The sequence below is a fragment of the Arachis hypogaea genome, chromosome 8 (assembly GCF_003086295.3).
Source record: "Arachis hypogaea cultivar Tifrunner chromosome 8, arahy.Tifrunner.gnm2.J5K5, whole genome shotgun sequence".
In the NCBI taxonomy this organism is placed as follows: Eukaryota; Viridiplantae; Streptophyta; class Magnoliopsida; order Fabales; family Fabaceae; genus Arachis; species Arachis hypogaea.
This window is the reverse complement of record NC_092043.1, coordinates 16,967,641-16,986,876: the sequence shown is the minus strand read 5'-3', so window position 1 is coordinate 16,986,876 and position 19,236 is coordinate 16,967,641. Positions and strand designations below refer to the sequence as shown.

Sequence of the window (19,236 nt, the reverse complement as noted above, 5' to 3'; positions counted from 1 at the left end):
GTAGGACCAAAAATAAATATGAGAGAGAAATTAATCAAGAGTAGAAGATCACATTTTACTCTCTAAAGTATAAATTTAAAATTTAAAAGATTCAAATTCGATTGTTTGAGATGATCAAAATTAAAATAGTTTTTAACTAAAAGATCTGGCTAATGTATTTGTTAAGATGTTAAATGTATAAATTTTGTATTAGAAGACTAAAAATTTCAAAACATGTTGTATAAAATGATTAAATTTTCTTAACATAAGTAACTTTATTAGCAAAATATTAATTAAAAGCTTCTCTAGCTTTTAAATTTAGATAACTATTTTCATGAAGACATTTTTATATAGAGATAATATTATAAATAATTAGATGAATTAGTTAAATATATTCAATCAAACATATCTAACCGTTCACACTATCATCTTCACGTGAAGATGTCTTCCCAGAATTAACCATCTTAAATTTAAACGTGTTTTTACTCTCCCTAAATTGAAAGTCTTCTGATACTGCTAAGTTCTAAGTTATTCTTTTTTAATCTATACTAACCAAAAATTCCATTATGAGCCAATTATTAATAGTTGATTATAAGCATGTCTGGATCGGATCTAAGGAATTCATAAATCATGATTGAGCCTTTTTTTTTTGGTCAGGGATGATTTAGCTTTATGAAGAGCCGAGTGTATTTTTTTTTTCTCCGGGTAAACCAAGTCTATATCTATAGTTTGGGCCTTTGTTTTCAAGGAGAGTGCTAAACGGCTATATATCTATGAAATAATGGATTGCATAATTCATATTGGTCTTAATTGCTGCTTATTAGAATTAGTAGTTGGGTGTAAAGAATTAGTAGTTGGGTTCAGTTAGCTCTATTCATATTGAAATGTAACCGTTGTATTCATTGTGAATTAAATTACACCATCCATCAAGTGTTGGGTGTAAAACAATATAAGTACGAAAATTAACATAATTGTTACGACAATTAATGAATGTTAAATAAGACTCTAGCTGTTTTTTCTTTTGTTTTCCTAGCATTAGCTATAATAGTATTTGTATCTATAAATGAATTGGCACCCTCCAAAAAAACACATAATCTCCGAAACTACGTAGGAAACTACTTAATACTTAACTCACCCACACATGATTTGCTATAAGACAAAAAGGGACCCAGAATCAATTTAGAGGAAAATGTAATTATTAATGGATCACATAGTAAATTGGATCCAACAAACTAAACTAGACAATGAATGATGAGTAGTAGTATTCAGCATTTCATTGTCTAAAGGGATTAAAGGAAACTTAATTGGAAATACAAAATACCAATAATTAACAACTGAAACTTAACAAAACAATGTGTAGAAGAATTTTTCCATTCATCCATGAGTGTTAACGGCTTCCCAAACCAAGTTCTTGGGAATGGGATTGGAAAGGTTTCTAGCCTGCAATGCTGCATCCTTGAGTGTGTTAAGTGTTAGCACATTGGCTTTCCAAAATGAGACATGGTTGTAAGGCAATCCATGCTTCTTGCAAAGTTCCTTCACAAGAGGTGAAATGCTCCTCAGATGGCACCGCGGCAGCCGCGGAAACAGGTGGTGCTCCACCTGGAACTGCAGTCCACCATGGAACCAGTCCATCCAAGGAGAGCAATCCACATTGAGTGTCCCAATTGTCTGCTTCTCAAACCAATCACTGCTTCTTGGTGGCCCAACATACACACTTGAAGAGAAATGGTTCAAACAGAACTGAACATGCTGTATCCCAGTCACAGCAAAACTTGCAATCACAAACACTATTCTTTCTCCCCAATTTGGTAAGAATGAAACCAAAAGAGGGTACCAAATCCAGAAAACAAGCATCCCTAAAATCTCTTGAACCCTGTTTGGTACCTTCCTATTGGAAAACAACAAGAAGAAAGATTGTGCAAACAAATTGAGCCTAGCAAAGCACATTACAGGGTAAAATGTGAAGTGCTGATAGCTCACCAAGAACCTAGCAACACAATCAAAGTTCAATTTCCTATCATAGAAGCAAGAAGTAATGGAATTGAAGAACTTGGAAGATACCACAAAGAAAGGAATGTGCTGAAGATCCGGATCATGATCAAGGCTATTGCAAGCAATGTGGTGAGCATTGTGGTTCCACTTCCACCACCCAATACTAATCCCAGCAAGGCAATTCCCGGAGAGAATTTGCGCGAAACGGTTGAAACGCTGCGTCGTCATGACCTGGTAGTGGCCGGAATCATGTCCAATCCAACCACTCTGAATCCAAAAGAATCCCATTAGGCCACCACAACAGACATGCACCAAAGGGCTGCTAGAACAGAACACGCCATAGACACTGGAACAGAATAGCACTGCCATGAGCAGCATTGTGAAGAAGACAGTGTGTCCCTTGGTATCAAACATCCCCATTGCTGTGAAGTGGGACAAGAGCTTCCTATAGTCTCCAGAGACCTGGGAGACGGCGTAGTCTTGGAGATAGTACCCTGTGAAGAAGTTGTGAAGGTGTTGGGAGGCTGCAAGGGGATGGTAGGCAAGGAACGCGTCTGTGGCGTCTTGGCCGGCGAGGTTAAGCAATGGAAGGTCACCTCCAGGGTGGTGTTTGGCCCAGTTGGTTACATTGTAGATCTTTCCATGGATTGAGATCCAAAGATCCTCTATCTTGTTGTGTTTGCTGAGTTCTTCAAGTGAAATGCTGCACTTTCTGGTGGATTTTACCTCACCAGCCATTCGTAATGTGTGTGTGTGTGTGTGTTTGTGTATGATTATGAATGCTATGTAGCCAACCAGGATTGGAGTTTGGATTGGATAGAATAGAGAATACAAGAGAGGTGGGAATGCAATGAAAAGTGCCAGCTACCACTCCTCAAAATGATTCCAACCAATAGTACTTAAGAATTTCATTAAAAGAGAAATGTTATTTTGTATGTTGTGTAGCATAGCCAATAAATGTAATAAGGTGTCACCTGAAAAGCAAGGAAGTTTCGCCACAATGGAATGGAGGTAAAAAATGAACCTCAGCCAATAAAAAATGAACCGTATTACATTTATCTAATTCAAGCTTTCAGAAGATGCCACATAGAGATGCTTCAGCCACACATTACACTGGAAATATCTAACATTGTTATATATAGGCCCATCATTTGTCTGAACCTCAGCTTAATATTCTTTCCACTCTTCCTTGGTTTGATAAATTTGATTTAATACACATATACAAATTGAACTTTTGTAATGTGTATTTAACACTATACTATAAAATTTATCACACTATAACCATGTATTACTTGTCTATGACAGTAAAACAAAAATGAATTTCATGAATAATTTAAATGCGACATAAACTGAACAAATTATTAGAAACAAAAACAATGGTATCATCCTACACGACCTTTAATTTGACTCACTGCAATACGGAGTCAACTTGAAGTAAATTAGTTCCAGTGGCTGAAGTTGAAGGAACAGCATCAGCCCTGAAAAATTGAATAAGCTACAATCTGCATGTTTCAATCCGGTAATGGTAATTTTGCTGCATGAATCACTTTTCCGGCTAAGATCCTACCAGAGCAAATTTTTTGTCAATAAGTATCGTAGTTTCGGAGCTCATAGTACCATTGTAGTAGTGAGTAGCAAGTCGAACTTCACTACTCATCCATGGCAGGCTTGACAGCAGCAACATCAACCAAGTTTGCAAGGTCAGCACCAGAGAACCCAGGTGTTACACGAGTCAGGATCATGATATCAAACTTATTCACTGATAAATAACTCCTACCTAATAATAGTCTGACCATCTGACCTGTCTAAATTCTGATTCATTCCTTGCTAATTGAAACACCGGTAATGCTAGGAAGACAAAAAAAAAAAAACAATCAAAACTTGTTATATTTAGCATTCATTAATTATTACAGTAATTAATAAATGCTAAATAAAACAAATTCTGACTGATTTTGATTAATTTTTTTTGGTACCAAACATTAAACTACCATTCTAGTTTCAAAAGACATCAAGATAACAATGTGATGTGTATTAACTATTGGTCGTCTTAAATTTCTTCCCTTTTAAATCCTTCCAATCATCCGATACAAGTTCCATTATGAACCATATGATTACATATTTTCCATGCAACCTACGGTCGATCGAACGGCTGGAATTTGGGAGCACTCCTGAGGAGGAGAAAACGCTAAAAGGAAGGGGACAGTGAAAAGAGTGAGGGGTGGATGTTGTCATTTACCAAGTAAAAGGCATTTGTGTAGGAAAGATTTTTCGTGTTTTCAGTTTTATCAAGAGACCTTAGTTCCAGTTTTAAGAAGCAACTAATCACAACTTCAAGAGAAGCGGTGAATTTAGCTTCTTTTTCTCCTTGGATTCTCATTATAAGAAGAATCTTACCCAAACACAGTCACCGATACAAAACGTGTTTTTTATTTTTCCCACTGAAAAAGGTGATTAGGTTGGTAAGAAATGGAAAACAAACGGGCACTATATCAATGACAGCATTCTACGCTAGCTTTGACTCGCTACAATATGGAATCAACTTGACCCAGATTACGAGTTCAATCCAGAGGCTGAAGCGGACGAAAATCAATCAACCCTGGGTAACAGAATAAACTACAATATGCACATGTAAATCTGGTAATAATTATTTTGGTGCATGTCTTACTCCGGCCTCTTCCTGCTAAGATCCCACTGGGGCAACACCTTGAGCCTTGGCCGCAGTCGCTGCCGCAGCGGCTGCAGCGGCTGCAGCAGCCGCAGCAGCTGGATTAGACCGTGAACTGCCTTGGTTTTCAACTGTTTGTGCTTGCTGTTGCTGATGGGAGTTAACATTTTCAAGCAAAGCCTTTATCTGATTCCCCGTGAGTGTCTCATGCTCCAGAAGAGCATTTGCAAGCGCATGAAGCTCCTTATTGTGGGTGGTTAGAATAGTTTTTGCATTGTTGTAAGCCGTCTCCAGCAAGTTCTTCACCTCTTTCTCAATAAGCAACCTAGTTTCCGAGCTCATGCTTCTCCCATCATCATTGTAGTTGTGGGTAACGAGTCCGACTTCACTACTCATACCATATTTGGTAACCATTGCCCTGGCCAACTTAGTTGCCTGAGAAAGATCTGAGGATGCACCAGAAGTAACTTCGCTTTCTCCAAAAATAAGCTCCTCAGCAACCCGACCTCCCATGCAAACATCAAGTCGGGCAAGCATCTGTTTTCGTGAGATACTGGTCTGATCCTTGTCAGGCAATTGATGAACCATACCAAGAGCCATCCCACGAGGAACTATAGTTGCCTTGTGAACAGGAAGTGCTCCATCTGTATGAATTGCCACTAAGGCGTGACCACCCTCATGGAAAGCAGTCATCTTTCTTGACTCCTTGGATATAACAGCTGACTTGCGTTCACTTCCCATCATAATCTTGTCCTTTGCAAACTCTAAATCATTCATGGTTACAGCTTTAGCACCATCCATGGCAGCCTTGAGAGCAGCAACATTAACCAAGTTTGCAAGGTCAGCACCGGAGAACCCAGGTGTTCCACGAGCAATGATCATTAGATCGACATCATCAGCCTTCAGAACCTGTTTTAAATTGGAGAGAAAAAATCAGCATATACAATGTTTGATCACATCAGCAGTGAATATAAACCATAAAACAGAGTGCAGGAGGTCAAAAGGAGCATGTAAATGTTGAAGCAAAGTAGAAATGCTTTGGATTATTCATGGATCCACGATTGCAATTTTCACAGGTTTGCAATTCATGTTGGCAAAATCAACATGATCAGACAAATCTGATCATCAGTGAACAACTGGAATTTAAGGTACCATGCAAGAGCATTAGATCATGTGATGATCTTAAAAATCTTGCAATTTATATTTTGACATTCATAAAACAATCACTATCACATCTCACAAAATAAGTTAGGAGAAATATATTTACCTTTGACATGTGAGATTCCAAAATCTGTCGCCTTCCTTCTACATCTGGATTGGGGACAACAACATGACGATCAAACCGCCCAGGCCTCACCAATGCCTTATCTAATGACTGTGGAAAATTCGTAGCTGCAATCACAATTATGCCTTCATTTTGCTTGAATCCATCTAACTCAACAAGTAACTGATTTAAAGTCATCTTCATGTACATTTGATCCTTTGGGTTTCGGCTTCCTCCTATAGCATCAATCTCATCTATGAAGATTATACAAGGTGATCGCTTTTTTGCAGCAGCAAAAAGATCCCTCACCCTTCTTGCACCAACACCAACAAACATCTCTTCAAATTCACTTCCACTGCATGAGAAGAAAGGAACCCCAGCCTCTCCAGCAATAGCTCGTGCCAACATCGTTTTACCAGTGCCAGGTGGGCCAACAAGCAAAACGCCTTTTGGGAGCTTGCCGCCAAGACGAGTAAAGCGCTGTCACAATTGAAACAATTTGTCTAAATATAATCCAGGAAAAATACCATCATGTGTGGTCAGGAATGAAGTAGATAAAATACAACTTAGAGAATAAAGTCACACAATAAGAGTCAAACAGAATTAAGGTTCTTAATACACCTTTATAAGCACTCATGTCAACATATTACCCAACTGTATTTATTTGTTTGTTTATTCATTAATTATGGAGGTAGTAAAAACAAAATGGGAGACTTATTACAGTATGTGCTGAAACCACTTTCCTGTTTCCTCCATCACAAAGTGTCACGTAGATGTTTACTATGAAACAGCACTAGCAGATACAACCATTTTAACCTTTGACAGAGTGAAAACTACAGTACCAAGGTACTTAACGAATAAAGTCAAAGGAGCATCAAATAGGAAACCTAATGCTTACTGCATCCAAAATATTTAGATATCATTATCCAAGGCAATAAATCTGATTCCTTTACAATATTTACCTAGTTTCTGTTCAACATGGGTACATCTTCTCATCAACAATATTAATGATTAAACTATTTTCACAATTACCAGAAAATTGGACATAAGTCAGTATCAGCAGCATATGTTTCTTCACATAAAAGTTTTTAAAATGTTAAAGGCAGAAAGTCAACCTTAGGATCTCGGAGGTAGTGCACAATTTCTTCCAGTTCAGCCTTTGCCTCATCAACACCTTTTACATCAGTAAACTTAGTACTTGACTCCACACTGGGTTGGACTTCTTCACTCATGCCAAGTCCTATAAAAGTGAAAGCAAATCAAAGAAGCCACTAGGCAAATTCAGATTCAATATTAAATTGGTCTGATCAACTGATAATCAACAATGATAAGGCAATACCTTTGCTAATTCCTTTATCCTCGATGAGTGCTCCTGCACCAGAGATCAAGAGAAAGACCACTAAAAGGGACCGAATTGTGCGCCACAGCTGCTCTTTGAAATTTGCACCTTCTGCTGCCACCATATGAATTGGGGCACTTGCAGTTCCAAGAATGCCATCTTTTGTAGGTTTTCCCACATTTCTAAGAGCAGAAAAACCTCCTATACTTTCTTCTTCCCTCAATGAACTAGACATACCTGAAAGTTCACACACATACCTCAGTTACAACTACTAATCTCTAAAATCAGCTAAAGAAACAAATGTTGAAACTCTAATGAAGTAAGAAGAGAAAAAACACATTTTAGATATGTATGCCATTGAAATGTTAATATATTGGAAAAATCAAAAGTAGCCTTTGTTTGTAATCTTCTATCATTTTCATAACTCATTTGACTCACAGTCTTAACCCATCATTCTCCTTCCTGGCACTATATACAATGTATACAGAAGTAGTGACTGCAGGTTTGCAGCATTAAATCACAAATAAAAGGCAGACTCTAATATCATATAGTTGTTTGATTAATAGAGGAAGACATTAATTGAGCTTAATAATCCCCAACAACCTATTTCTAGTCACATAATTTTTAAGAATTACAAAAAGGCATCACTTAATCTATATAGACAGCCTCATTTAAGGGAGAAAATGCTTACTTATTGACTCAAGTATTACATATATACAGTTATAACTGTTCCAATAGAAAAACTAGAACAAGCACTGAAATACTACAAATGAGTTCTAAATTTCAATGGAAGATGAATTGTAAACAAAACACATCCCATGCCTTCGATAAATCTTCCTTAGGAGACAACCAGGAAAAAAACGTACTCCTTTTCTGTAGAATAGTCACTACCCATGCATTATAACAACAACAACAACAAAGCCTTATCCCACTAGATGAGGTCGGCTACATGGATCAAACGACGTCAGTTCATCCTATCATGTATCATGTCTAAAGTGAAACTTATGACATGTAGATCTCCTTTTACCACTCCATTATGATCAAAATTTCAATACTTCATGGGCACAAGTTTAACTGCTTGCTTGGAGGGGAAAAACTCCTTTATCAAGGTATAACATGTCATCAAACCACTATTGATGAGATATGTGACAAGAAGAAACTATTGATGAGATGTGACAGGAAGAAGAAGAAGAATTGATGAGATATGTGACAAGAAGAAACTATTGATGAGATATGTGGCAAGAAGAAGAAGCAGTTCTAGCCAATTAGGCACCTCTGCGTAAGGTCTTCAGTAATTCACTTTCATCAAGCCGATCAACTTTGACTAATGCTTTAATGTATTCGGAAAGTGCCTCTGGATTAGTCTGCAGAGATGGTTGACTTTCAAATGCTCTAATCACAGCTTCGGGATCATTGCGACGATAAAGTTTTTTAAGATGAGCAACTTCACTGGCTTCATCTGCCTCACGTACTCGGCGAGCCAGATTGCCAACATAGCTGGACTGGAATCTCTCTTGGACACCAAAAAGCCTATTCCCTACAAAAATTTGAAACTATGTTCAACAAAAAACAGAAAGCTCCATACCAAAAGTAACATATTTTCCAGATACTTTAAACCTAGCATAATTAATTTTACAGCTAAAACAGAAGAAAACTAAAGAATTACAGAGAGAAAAACAATTTTGAAGGTTAAACCAATTAACCAAAAAGTAATATAGGTCAGGCATAAAATAGATACTCTATAAGAGCAAAGAACATGAACTGAAATATATGACTGATACAGGGTCAACGAATTCAAACCTGCACGGCCTTCAAACTTTACAATTGATAAATAACTCCTAGCCAACAAATTTTTTGCCAGTCTCAATTCTGGTTGATTCTTTGCTATCTGTAAAAGAAATTAAAAATTAGCTGACAGATTAAAATGCAACACACATATAACAGATATCAATTATTCAATTGGCATCAATTACATATAAACCATAGCATATCAAAATCTCATGATGGTTAAGCGTGTCCATAGATGCAAACAAAACAAACTCTTAACAATCTTCCCATTTTGTAACTTGGCCAACAGTAAGGTTAAGCGTGTCTGAGCAGGGTAGAAAAAATTGTGGGATGGTTGAATTGAAAGTGCAAAAAGACAGCTTAAAGGGTGATTTTCCACCCTCCACCCTTTACCAAGCATCTCACGAGAGATAACAGAAACCCTCAATGCCAAGACAACGGTTCCCAATAAATCATTTCATTTCCATACTACCCCTCCAATACCGAATCACGGAATCCGCTTCAAGATTCAAACTTTTTAATAATAATACATTCAGGAGATCATAATAATGAATCAATAATCAACGTTAACAGAATTAGGGTTCTCGGAATAATGACTCAGAAAAAGAGCAACAGGGAAACAAGTTGACGTTGGGTAAAAATTGACGGTGTGCAAGTTCTTTTATTAGGAAACAAATTACCTGAGTTATCAAATGCCTCCACGCCATGAACGCACTAGTCTTGTGGTCGTTCTTCTTCTCTCCAGTTTTTTTTTTTTTTTCTTCTTCTTCTTCTTCTCTGGACTGTGTCTCTTTTGGTCTTTACCTCCGAGCTAATCAGCTAATCAATTTTAGGCGTTCTTACAAAATGTCATCTTTGCCCTTTCTTGCATCCGATATAATATTTAGATTTTTTTATTTTTCCTAACGGCTTTTTTATTTTAATAAAAAATTATTTATTTTTTAATTTAGTTAGGAATAATAGAAATTATATTCTTTTGTATTATTTCGCAAGCCCTGACTACAACATTAGGGTACAAAGTAATTTCTCATGTAGTTACAGCAAAGTTACTCATTATAGCTTTAATAAACTACAATTTTGCATGCAATGAATGTGGAATTAGAAGACCAATATTTTCTATTATAATGATAATTTTGCAGGCACTTTCAATGAAAATAAGAAAGAAATTGTTTATAAAATTTCGTAATTAGAACAAGTGAAATAGAGAAAGATGATGATTTTTTTCTATTTTTTAGACAATGGTTGTGAAATAGGTAAAGATAACGGGAAAAAGTGATTGAATATTAATACTTAGATTTTGATTTCTAATCATTTATTCAATTATTCTTATTGTAATATTATTAATTTTTTACCCTTTCAAATTCAAATTTTGATAAATATCTTAAAAATTTTACTCTCATAAATATAAGGATAATTCGAAATTAAGAACATAAAAATGTATCTAATTTTTTTTACGATAATAAAAGTGTCCAATATAAAATTTTTTAAATAATGATGACAAGTTTGTTTATGCTACATTCTATTGTCATAGAAGTGTTAGTCAAGAATTTCGTAAATCGAAATGGTATTCCACGATATTTGCAAAGATTGTAATTTAAAAAAAATATATAAAAAAATTATCTACTATGATTTATCAAAAATGAGGATCGATGGACAATGTGTCGAGATCGACAATACATCATAAGGATAGTTATTTGATTCTGTATTTGGCAAAAATAGTTATTTTATGGCTGTTTAGAGATAGCATTTGGCAGGTATATAAATAAGCAAAATTTAGAAAAAATAAGAGATTGGAATTCGTCTTCAAAAAACACTTTCACACATTCATATTAAAGCGACCTTCTGAATTTGTCAAAAGTTTATTTTCTTTAGAATTGTTTTCATATCTTTTTATTTCTTTTAAATTTTATGTAATTTTATTTCCTGCAATTTACTTTTCCTTTGCAAGTTCTTTTCCGTTTTTCTTTAAAGTTCTGCACTTTCATTTTAAATTTAAAGTCTTTCAACTAGGTTCGAGACATTTTACTACTTTCTTTAAATTTGAAGTCATTTACTTTGTTTTTTGTAATTTCAAATTCAAGTAATTCAATTGCAATTTACATTTTGTATATTCCTCTCTTTTACTTGTTCAAAATAGAGTGTTTGGTGTAATTTTTAAAACTGGTATCTATAAAAGAGGAGTAGATTTAGCTCCCAAATATTAGATTTCAAACCAACTAAAATTCTTTCTTGCAGCGAATAAATTCTTTAATTCAAATATGCGAAAAATCTGCATAACAAATTAGTATGTCCGCTGAGACAATTTTTTATGAAATTGTGTCAAAGATTTTTTTTTATGGTCTTGTTTTAGTGCATACAACTTCGAAGTAGAAGAATTATTAATATGGCTGAAGAAACTTCGAACAATAATTTGGAATCTTCAAATAATAATCTTTATGTTATTGTGGTACACTTAAAACTCCGAATTTTTGAAAATTAAATAATAAATTATTTACAATTTATTATATTTATTTAAGATTATATTTTCAGAGATTTATCTATATATATATTGGACAATTTCTTATTTATAATTTAGAGTTTTAATAATTGAAAAATAATGAGAATTTTATGTGCTCTAATTTGAATATTAAACTTTTGAACCTTATTTTATAAGTAAAAGAAATTAATTTAATTATCTTCAATTTTTATTGAATTAGTATTTATTTGAAAATAATTTGCAAGTTGATAATAAAATAATATTTTAAAGATAATTATTTTATATTTAATTTGATTTTAAATTATTACTCTATCCTTTTATTTTTTTTATTAAAATTACTACACTACCTTAATCCTAAAATCCTCAATTTCATTACACAACACAACCCTAATTTGACCTAACACTCACTCTCCTCACTCCCTTTCACCAGCCGCCACCCACTACCCCCTTTCACCCTCTCAAGCGCACACACACGAAAAGAAAGATAAGAGAGTGAACCGAGGGAGAAGAAGAAAAAAGGGAGAAGAGGAAGGAGAGGGAGACGGCGCTAATGGGAGTCACTGCACCGTCATTGCCACTGTGTGACCGGGAAGAGAGTTCGCAGAGAGAGGGAGATACGCGATTAAGGAGAGACAGGGAGAGCTTGAAGACTGCTGCTACTAGCCCGTGCCATCGTCGTGCCCGCTGCTGTCGCCAAGAGAAAGCCCGTCACCACCGTTTGTGCCTCTGTTGCCATCAAATCAGCTGCCGTCACTTAGAGGGACGTTGGAGAACTCGCGGAGAGAGAGAGAGAGAGAGAGAGAGAGAGAGAGAGAGAGAGAGAGAGAGAGAGAGAGAGAGAGAGAGAGAGAGGGGGAGGGAGGGAGGGAGGGAGGGAGGGAGAGAGAGAGAGAGAGAGAGAGAGAGAGAGAGACGCGTGAAGCTATGCCGTGAAGGGAGGGCTGTTTCTGTCACCGCTGCTGCGTCGCCATCGATGAAGCTTCTGTCGCCGTCGCTGAAGCTCCACGCCACCGTTCTGGCCATCGGAAACCGCTATTGGAGCCGCCACCTTCTAGGTAAGCTCTACCCCCTATTTTTAATTTCCTTTCTGTGATGCCAAAGTCGTGATTACCGTGAGGGTTGTCGCTTAAGTCGTATATGTTGGATGATGTTGTCACAATGAATTTTTCTACTGCTAGTTGAAGCCGCTACTGTTGGAGGTCGCCGGAGTCAACCGCTAGAGCTGCGGTTGCGCTGAACTTAGTTCCTTTTGGTATAGTAAGTTATCTTTGCTCTGAAAATCCCTTTAATCACAGTTTCTGTTATATGTTGCTGAGGTTTTTGCGGTGTTATTTCCATAGGGTTGAGTTTTGGTTCTTGCATGTGCGATTAAAGTTGCTACGGTTACTGTGAAAGTGGAGTGGAGTTGAGGTTACGGCTGACGCTATTGCAGGCCGGGAGAAAGAGGGATTTTGACGTGTTTTATAGCTTTTGGGTTTCGACTATTCGAGGTAAGGATTTTCTTAAAACTTATTTTATATCACAGAGTTGTTATAAATAGATACTAATGTGAAAAATATATTTTTGTGATTATGTGAGTCTTATGGATTAAACTGATTTATTTTGAATGGATGTGATTGAATTATTGATTGCTTGAGTTGGCGTGGGGTTGTCGATGAGAAATGGTTCTATTTTGGAAATTCTATTTATATATTTATATTGAGGAATAATTTGGTTTTGAAAACTATTGGAAAAAGGGTTTTGAGAAATGTGTTTTCGAAGGAACCGTAAGGGTTGTAAAATCCGAGTTTTAAGAGAGGTGCTGCCGAAATTTTTTTTAAGTGTTTAAGTAAAATTTAGCAACAAGAATTAACTTATTTTAGGTTTAATGATTTATGAAAAGAATTATATTTTTTGGGGCTAAGCAAAAAATGATGTAATGAATACAGGTATTTAAGATTAAACAATTTTTGAATTTTTAAGAAAAGCTTTTGTATTTGAAAAGAAGTTGGAGTTGGTTAATTTGATTGAAGCGTTCTGTTTTGAGTAGTTTTAGAGGAGTTAAAGTATATGAACTTGATTTGGTAAAAATGAAATGGATTTCAAGACTTTTTGAAAATGTCTTAAACTTAAGAGTAAAGCTGAAAACTATTTTGGGGAAACTTGGTTAAATTGAAAGCGAGTTCATTTGATTGATTTAAATTAAGAAGCTATGATTTTGTTAATTTGAGTAATTGGTTTATAATTTCACTCATTTAATTTTGAGATGACGGTTGAAGACCGTGGGATACTTTAAATTGAAATTTTTATATTTTGGGAAAGTTTTGTAATTTTGGTTAAAAAGATGAGGGTCATTGTTGCTCCCCTAAAATCTAGAGGTCTTGCAGAAGGGATTGATTAATAAATAATTTTCTTCTGTCTTTTGAAAGAGGTTTAAATTTGAAATGGTTTTGAAGTAGTTTGAAAATTTTTGGTTAAGTGAGAATTGAGTTTTTTTTAAGAAGAACTTGTTTTAAGTGAAGTTGTTTTAGAGGTTTTGGAAAATGTTACAAAAGTGGTATTGGTTTTAAAAGAAAACGATTTAAGAAAGAGGGGATTCTTGGCATTATGTGAATTAAATGTATTTTCTTATTCAAAGTGAATAGGCCAAGAATGATTTTGAACTGGGATAAAGATGAGTACAAAGACTTATGTTTGATTATGATTATGAATTGAGTTTGATTGAGATTGAAAAGTGCGTTGGGCACTATATCCCAAGAGTGTGCATAGACACTATATCCTAGTTGTATATGTCAGAGTGCGACCCCAATAAGATGATGGAAGGAGAAGATTCCCTTCTTTGTTCCTCCTAGGAATGTAAGATCACCTCTAGAGAGATGGTGGAAAGTTAGAATCCCCTTCCTGGTTCCTCCTGGATATGTATGACAACTCGAAAAAGGGCTGTTTGGTTAATCCCACTTGTTCGTAATTCTCTCTGGTTGTAAGCGTGGCCAAGCACGCATCCTGGATAGCGCTGCCTCCGGTGATAGGTGCAAGGGCGGGCACTACCCTTTCAGGCTGGCTTTTGATGAAGTTGAGATTATTATATTCCTCAAAGAGATGCACGATAGAGAGACAATATCTAGGTTAGCCACCGGATGTGTCGGGTTATGTCAGTTATGCCGACACGTGAGCTCATGACCATTAGGATAGGCATGCATTATCTGCATCTATGTGACATTGTTTGGGTGTGCATATTGTACTTGGATTGCCTATACGAATAATTCTGTTTAACTGCTAATTACTATACTTGATGTAATTGCTCTTGATTGTGTTTGAACTCCAGTACTTGTGATTATGACTGATTGGTTGGATTGTGGTGAATTGGGTGTTGATTGAGTTGCTTGGGCCGGAGGCCGTGGTTGAATATATGATGAGCCAGAGGCCGTGATTGGTTTGTGTTTGAGGTTTAGCAAAGTGTGAAAAATCAAGCTGGTTCAGCATAGATTTAATGAACCTATGCTTGTAACAGGTTGGTCATTCATACACTCTAGGTAACTTTTAAGATTTTTTTAAAAGAAGTTTTGAATTTTGGATAATTAACTGTTGGTTTTCAAAAAGGTTCATAAGACGAGCAAGCAATTATTACTGCGGTTGAAAACATCTTTCTTTTATATGTATCTTTTTATGACAATTCTAAAACTTCTCTGGTGAGACCGTATGGTTAGGTTCTCAGTCCCTATAACCTTATCTTTTTAGGAAACGGACGAAGAAGCTTATGAAGAGTTTATTGCGTTTTTGCTTATACGATATTGTTGTATTAGCTTAATTATTATTTTTTCTTGCCATTAATATTATACTTTTGTAAAGAGGAATAGGAGTCATGATTGTAATGTTTGTAAGTTATTTATATAAAAAACTCTTATATATATATATATATGAGTTCTTTATATAAAATATATATATTTGAAGTGTTGTGATTAGTTTGTATGTATATATGTTTTCAAGAAAAAGTATTTCCGATTTTTCATAGAAAATATCGACACAATTTTGAGTTAAAAAGGCTCCTATTTTATTATTAACTATATGGAAGTCACTGTAATATCCTCGTTATCAGAGTGGCGTAGTCGGAAGCGTCACATTCTGGTAGTAAGGGTGTTACAGCACAAACTTTTGCAAGTTTAACATCCCATGCAGAAGGAGTTATTCAAAATCCTAGTTCTGAAAAAAAATGTTGCAGTTAATAATGCAACTGCCAGAGGTAATGGGCGTAGCCACGTCCTCGAGTTTCTCCAACCCCAGTGCAACCACCAGTAACCGTAGGTTGGCCTTCTTTTGGTCTTCCACTAGGCTACTCCATTTTGGGTGATTTTGCACCCCCATTTTGATTTGGGAATATGTCAAATGCAGTTTATAATCATCATAGTACTTCTCATTCGAAATGACTCGAGAGTATCATATTGGTTCAACTTCAAATAATTCGAAGTCTATGGCTGCTTTTTAACAACACATTGATGAGAGGCATCATGACTTAGTTAATTTGCAAACTCAACAAATGACTACCATTCTAAATCCAATAATGACCAATGATGAAACTAAGTATGGGCGTTTGCTAGACAAGTCGAATGGATTGCTCGAATCATCGATTATGATGACGGTCAACCTCATAATCAAAATTTTGGGATGAATCCCAAAAAATTTGAGTCTTAATCAAGGAAATTTACATGTCAATCCCAATGAAGATGATCATATGGCTCATATGATTTGACACAATCAGAATGATGATGAAGTTTTGAACAGAGTTCGCGCTAATCAATGTGGGATCATTATCAAATGACTAGGATTGTCGAAAATATGCTCAATTGAGTAGGTATTAATGCATGGTTCATTGGAAAAACTACCAAAAGTACCTATGAAGTTTACGAACGCTGACAAAAGTACCCATAAACTAAGGAAATTAATGATGTACCCATGGAAGATGGGTTTTGTATGACAAAAGTATTTAAATCCTAATTTTTTTGTTAATTTTTTAATAAAATTCCCAAACTACCCTTACTCTCAACCTCAACTCGCTTTTTCAACCTTCCATAACCCAACTTGTACCTTTAAAACCTTTGTCATGGAGTCTAAAAATACTCCTATAATAGACTAGGCCAAAATCAATGATGGTGGTGGTGGTAGAGGACTTCGACCGATTCCTAGCAGATAAATTTAGTGTGGTGAACTCTTTTCCATTTTTTTCGCCAATCCCTTCACACAAAGAAAGCCCTCAAATTAAGAAAAAAAGGAAAAAAAACAAATGCAACGATTAAAAAATGTTCCTTTATGATTCTTTCTCTAATTCTTCATCAGTATTGATTGATTCTTTTGTTAATCTCGGCGCTGCAATCATCTGTTGCATTATTATCCAAAATTTTCACCATAAAAGGTTCATTTCATCTGTTGTAGGAGTAGTTTTGGACTCCATGGCAAGTTTTAAAGGTGCATATTGAGTTATGGAAGATTAAAAAAGTGAGTTGAGGTTGAGGGTGGGGATAGTTTGAAAATTTTATAAACAAAAAATTAGGATTTGGATACTTTTGTCATACGGAACTCATCTTCCATGGGTACATCATTAATTTCCTTAGTTTATGGGTATTTTTGTCAGCGTTCGTAAACTTCATGGGTATTTTTGGTAGTTTTTCCATGGTTCATTAATCAACCCTATTTTGTGTTAGTTTTTCTTGATGAAGTGCAAATGGCTGAAGCCATAAGAGGTATAAAGAATCCTAAGATCATCACTAAGTTTGTAGGGGAAGCGGGAGAATTAACTATCGAGCATATTGCTCGATATATGGTCAAATTAGGGAATTTGGCAAATGATGAGAATTTGAAAATGAAGTTCTTTTCTTCCTCTTTAATAATAAATACTTTTACTTAGTTTTAAAATTTGAGATCTAATTCGATTCTAACCTGGGAATAGTTAGAAAATGCTTTTCATACCCAGTTCTATAGGGGAGAGATAAATGTTACTATAACAGATTTGGTTGCAATAAAGCATGTTGTTGGTGAATTGATAGATGATTGTATGATTCGATTAAAAAATGCAAGCAATAGATGTTATGTGTCACTTCCTGAAAGTGAGGTAGTTAAGATAACAACTATGAGATTAGAGTTTTATATGCGTTGAAAATTATTGAATGTTCATATTCCTGATTTAGCTCATTTGGTTTAAAAGGGTTGTATAGGTTGGATTACTCAAGAAAGAAAAAGAGGCGTTTAAAAGTGAGAAAAATCTAGAATTTTAAATCTATTGCTCGAAAGGAAAAGGTTTTATATGTCGAAATGAAAACTTCGAGTGAAGATTTTGAGAACGAATATTTTGAAGTCAATTTGGATGGACTAAAGAAAGGGCCACCTTATGTATGTACATCATTGAAAAAAGTTTCAAATGTTGAGAAAGTTAGTGAAACAAAACATAAGGCTGGTAAAAAATATAGTTTTGATATTTCAAAATCGGAACAGATATTCGATGCATTACTCAAAGATAAACAATTGGTTTTGCCTGAGGGAAAAACTTTACCCTCGATTAAAGATTTAAAAGGAAAACTTTTTTGTAAGTTTTATCAAGTAACCAGCCATTAGACTAATAGTTGTGTTCATTTCAGGGATTTGATTTATGAAGCTATCATGGAAGGGAGGTTAAAGTTCGATGAAGGAAAGAAAGATATGAAAGGTTGACATCGATCCATTTGACGCAGCTACAAACTTTGTTGAGCCTCATTTCTTTAGGGTTAATATGGCTGGTTTTACTTTCTTTGAGTTTGAAACTACAACAATTTTTGAAAAAGAGAGAATGAAAAAAGAACTGGCTTATAAAGAAGAGCAAGTTTGTTAGAGGCATCTTACTTGACGTCAAGAAGGTTAGAGTTCCCAAAATCCTCAAGAAAACTATTCCCCATTGTTTTACCAATCTCAGGCTATTAGTGTTTAATGGATAAAGAATTACTAAGATTTCATGAATTTCGAGAGTATCAATAGCATCAAGCTCGAAGAGGTCATCGAAGGTATAGTCGTGGTCGATATCATTATTCTCGAGGAAGGGCAAGGGGTAATCAAGGCAGAAGACATTTTCATTGAGTTGTGACTGAAATGCCTTCACCCTCTGCAGACAAAGGGACAAAACCTTCTGCTTTGACTCGAGTGATCTTTCCATCTGATGGTGAATCTTATCCGAAGAGAACAAAATCTTCAAGTCTGGTGAGTAAAGGCAAAGCAGTAGAAGTTGTTTCTGCCAAGCCTAATGAGAACGATGCTGACCTCAATGAGGAGTATTTTGAAGAGGAGGATGAAGAGATGGTTAGTACAATCTTAATTATCTCATCAAAATTTTTGGAGCGTTATGAAGGGAGTCTCAGTGGAGATTATGAAGTTGAATTTGAAGATGAAGATGCCTTTGCTTTTGTTTACAATCATGAAGAAGTGGGTTGTTTCAATAAGCCTACTAATATACAAAACACACATCTGCGCCCACTGCATATTAAGGCCATGATGAGTGCCATTGTTGTAAACAAAGTGCTGATTGATGGTAATACAACAATCAGTCTTCTTGGGAAAGAATGTTGGTTAAGGTGGGAAAACATATTCACAATCTGGTCCCAACCAATATTTCTGTTACTGACTTTAGAGGAATTTTAACACCAGCAAAAGGGTTAGTTACCCTCAAAATTCAAGTTGGTTCTTCAACACGAACAACTGTCTTCGTGGTAGTAACTTCGAAGGTGAGTTATAAT

General features: G+C 35.5%; 2 protein-coding genes across 2 annotated transcripts; both read right to left on the bottom strand.

The window, feature by feature from the left end:
• Positions 1-1,157: 1,157 nt before the first annotated feature.
• LOC112706370 (delta(8)-fatty-acid desaturase 1) lies at positions 1,158-2,712 on the bottom strand. Its single transcript, XM_025757641.3, has one exon. It carries the CDS (start codon positions 2,710-2,712, stop codon positions 1,354-1,356), a length of 1,359 nt encoding a protein of 452 aa, XP_025613426.1. The 3' UTR covers positions 1,158-1,353.
• Positions 1,158-9,897, bottom strand: LOC112706369 (ATP-dependent zinc metalloprotease FTSH 4, mitochondrial). Its single transcript, XM_025757639.3, has 7 exons — positions 9,711-9,897; positions 9,043-9,130; positions 8,516-8,779; positions 7,243-7,479; positions 7,019-7,143; positions 5,907-6,383; positions 1,158-5,548 (listed from the first exon to the last, which is right to left on the bottom strand). Exons 1-7 carry the CDS (start codon positions 9,735-9,737, stop codon positions 4,655-4,657), a joined length of 2,112 nt encoding a protein of 703 aa, XP_025613424.1. The 5' UTR covers positions 9,738-9,897; the 3' UTR covers positions 1,158-4,654.
• Positions 9,898-19,236: the final 9,339 nt, after the last annotated feature.

What these genes read in the sequence shown, in the direction of transcription:
- LOC112706370 (XM_025757641.3), bottom strand. Translation starts at nt 2,712, where the DNA reads ATGGCTGGTGAGGTAAAATCCACCAGAAAGTGCAGCATTTCACTTGAA.
- LOC112706369 (XM_025757639.3), bottom strand. Translation starts at nt 9,737, where the DNA reads ATGGCGTGGAGGCATTTGATAACTCAG. An exon ending in AAAGTTTGAAGGCCGTGCAG is followed by an intron (nt 8,780 to 9,042) that starts GTTTGAATTCGT and finishes AAATTTTTGTAG; the next exon opens with GGAATAGGCTTTTTGGTGTC. An exon ending in TGGAATCTCACATGTCAAAG is followed by an intron (nt 5,549 to 5,906) that starts GTAAATATATTT and finishes AATTTAAAACAG; the next exon opens with GTTCTGAAGGCTGATGATGT.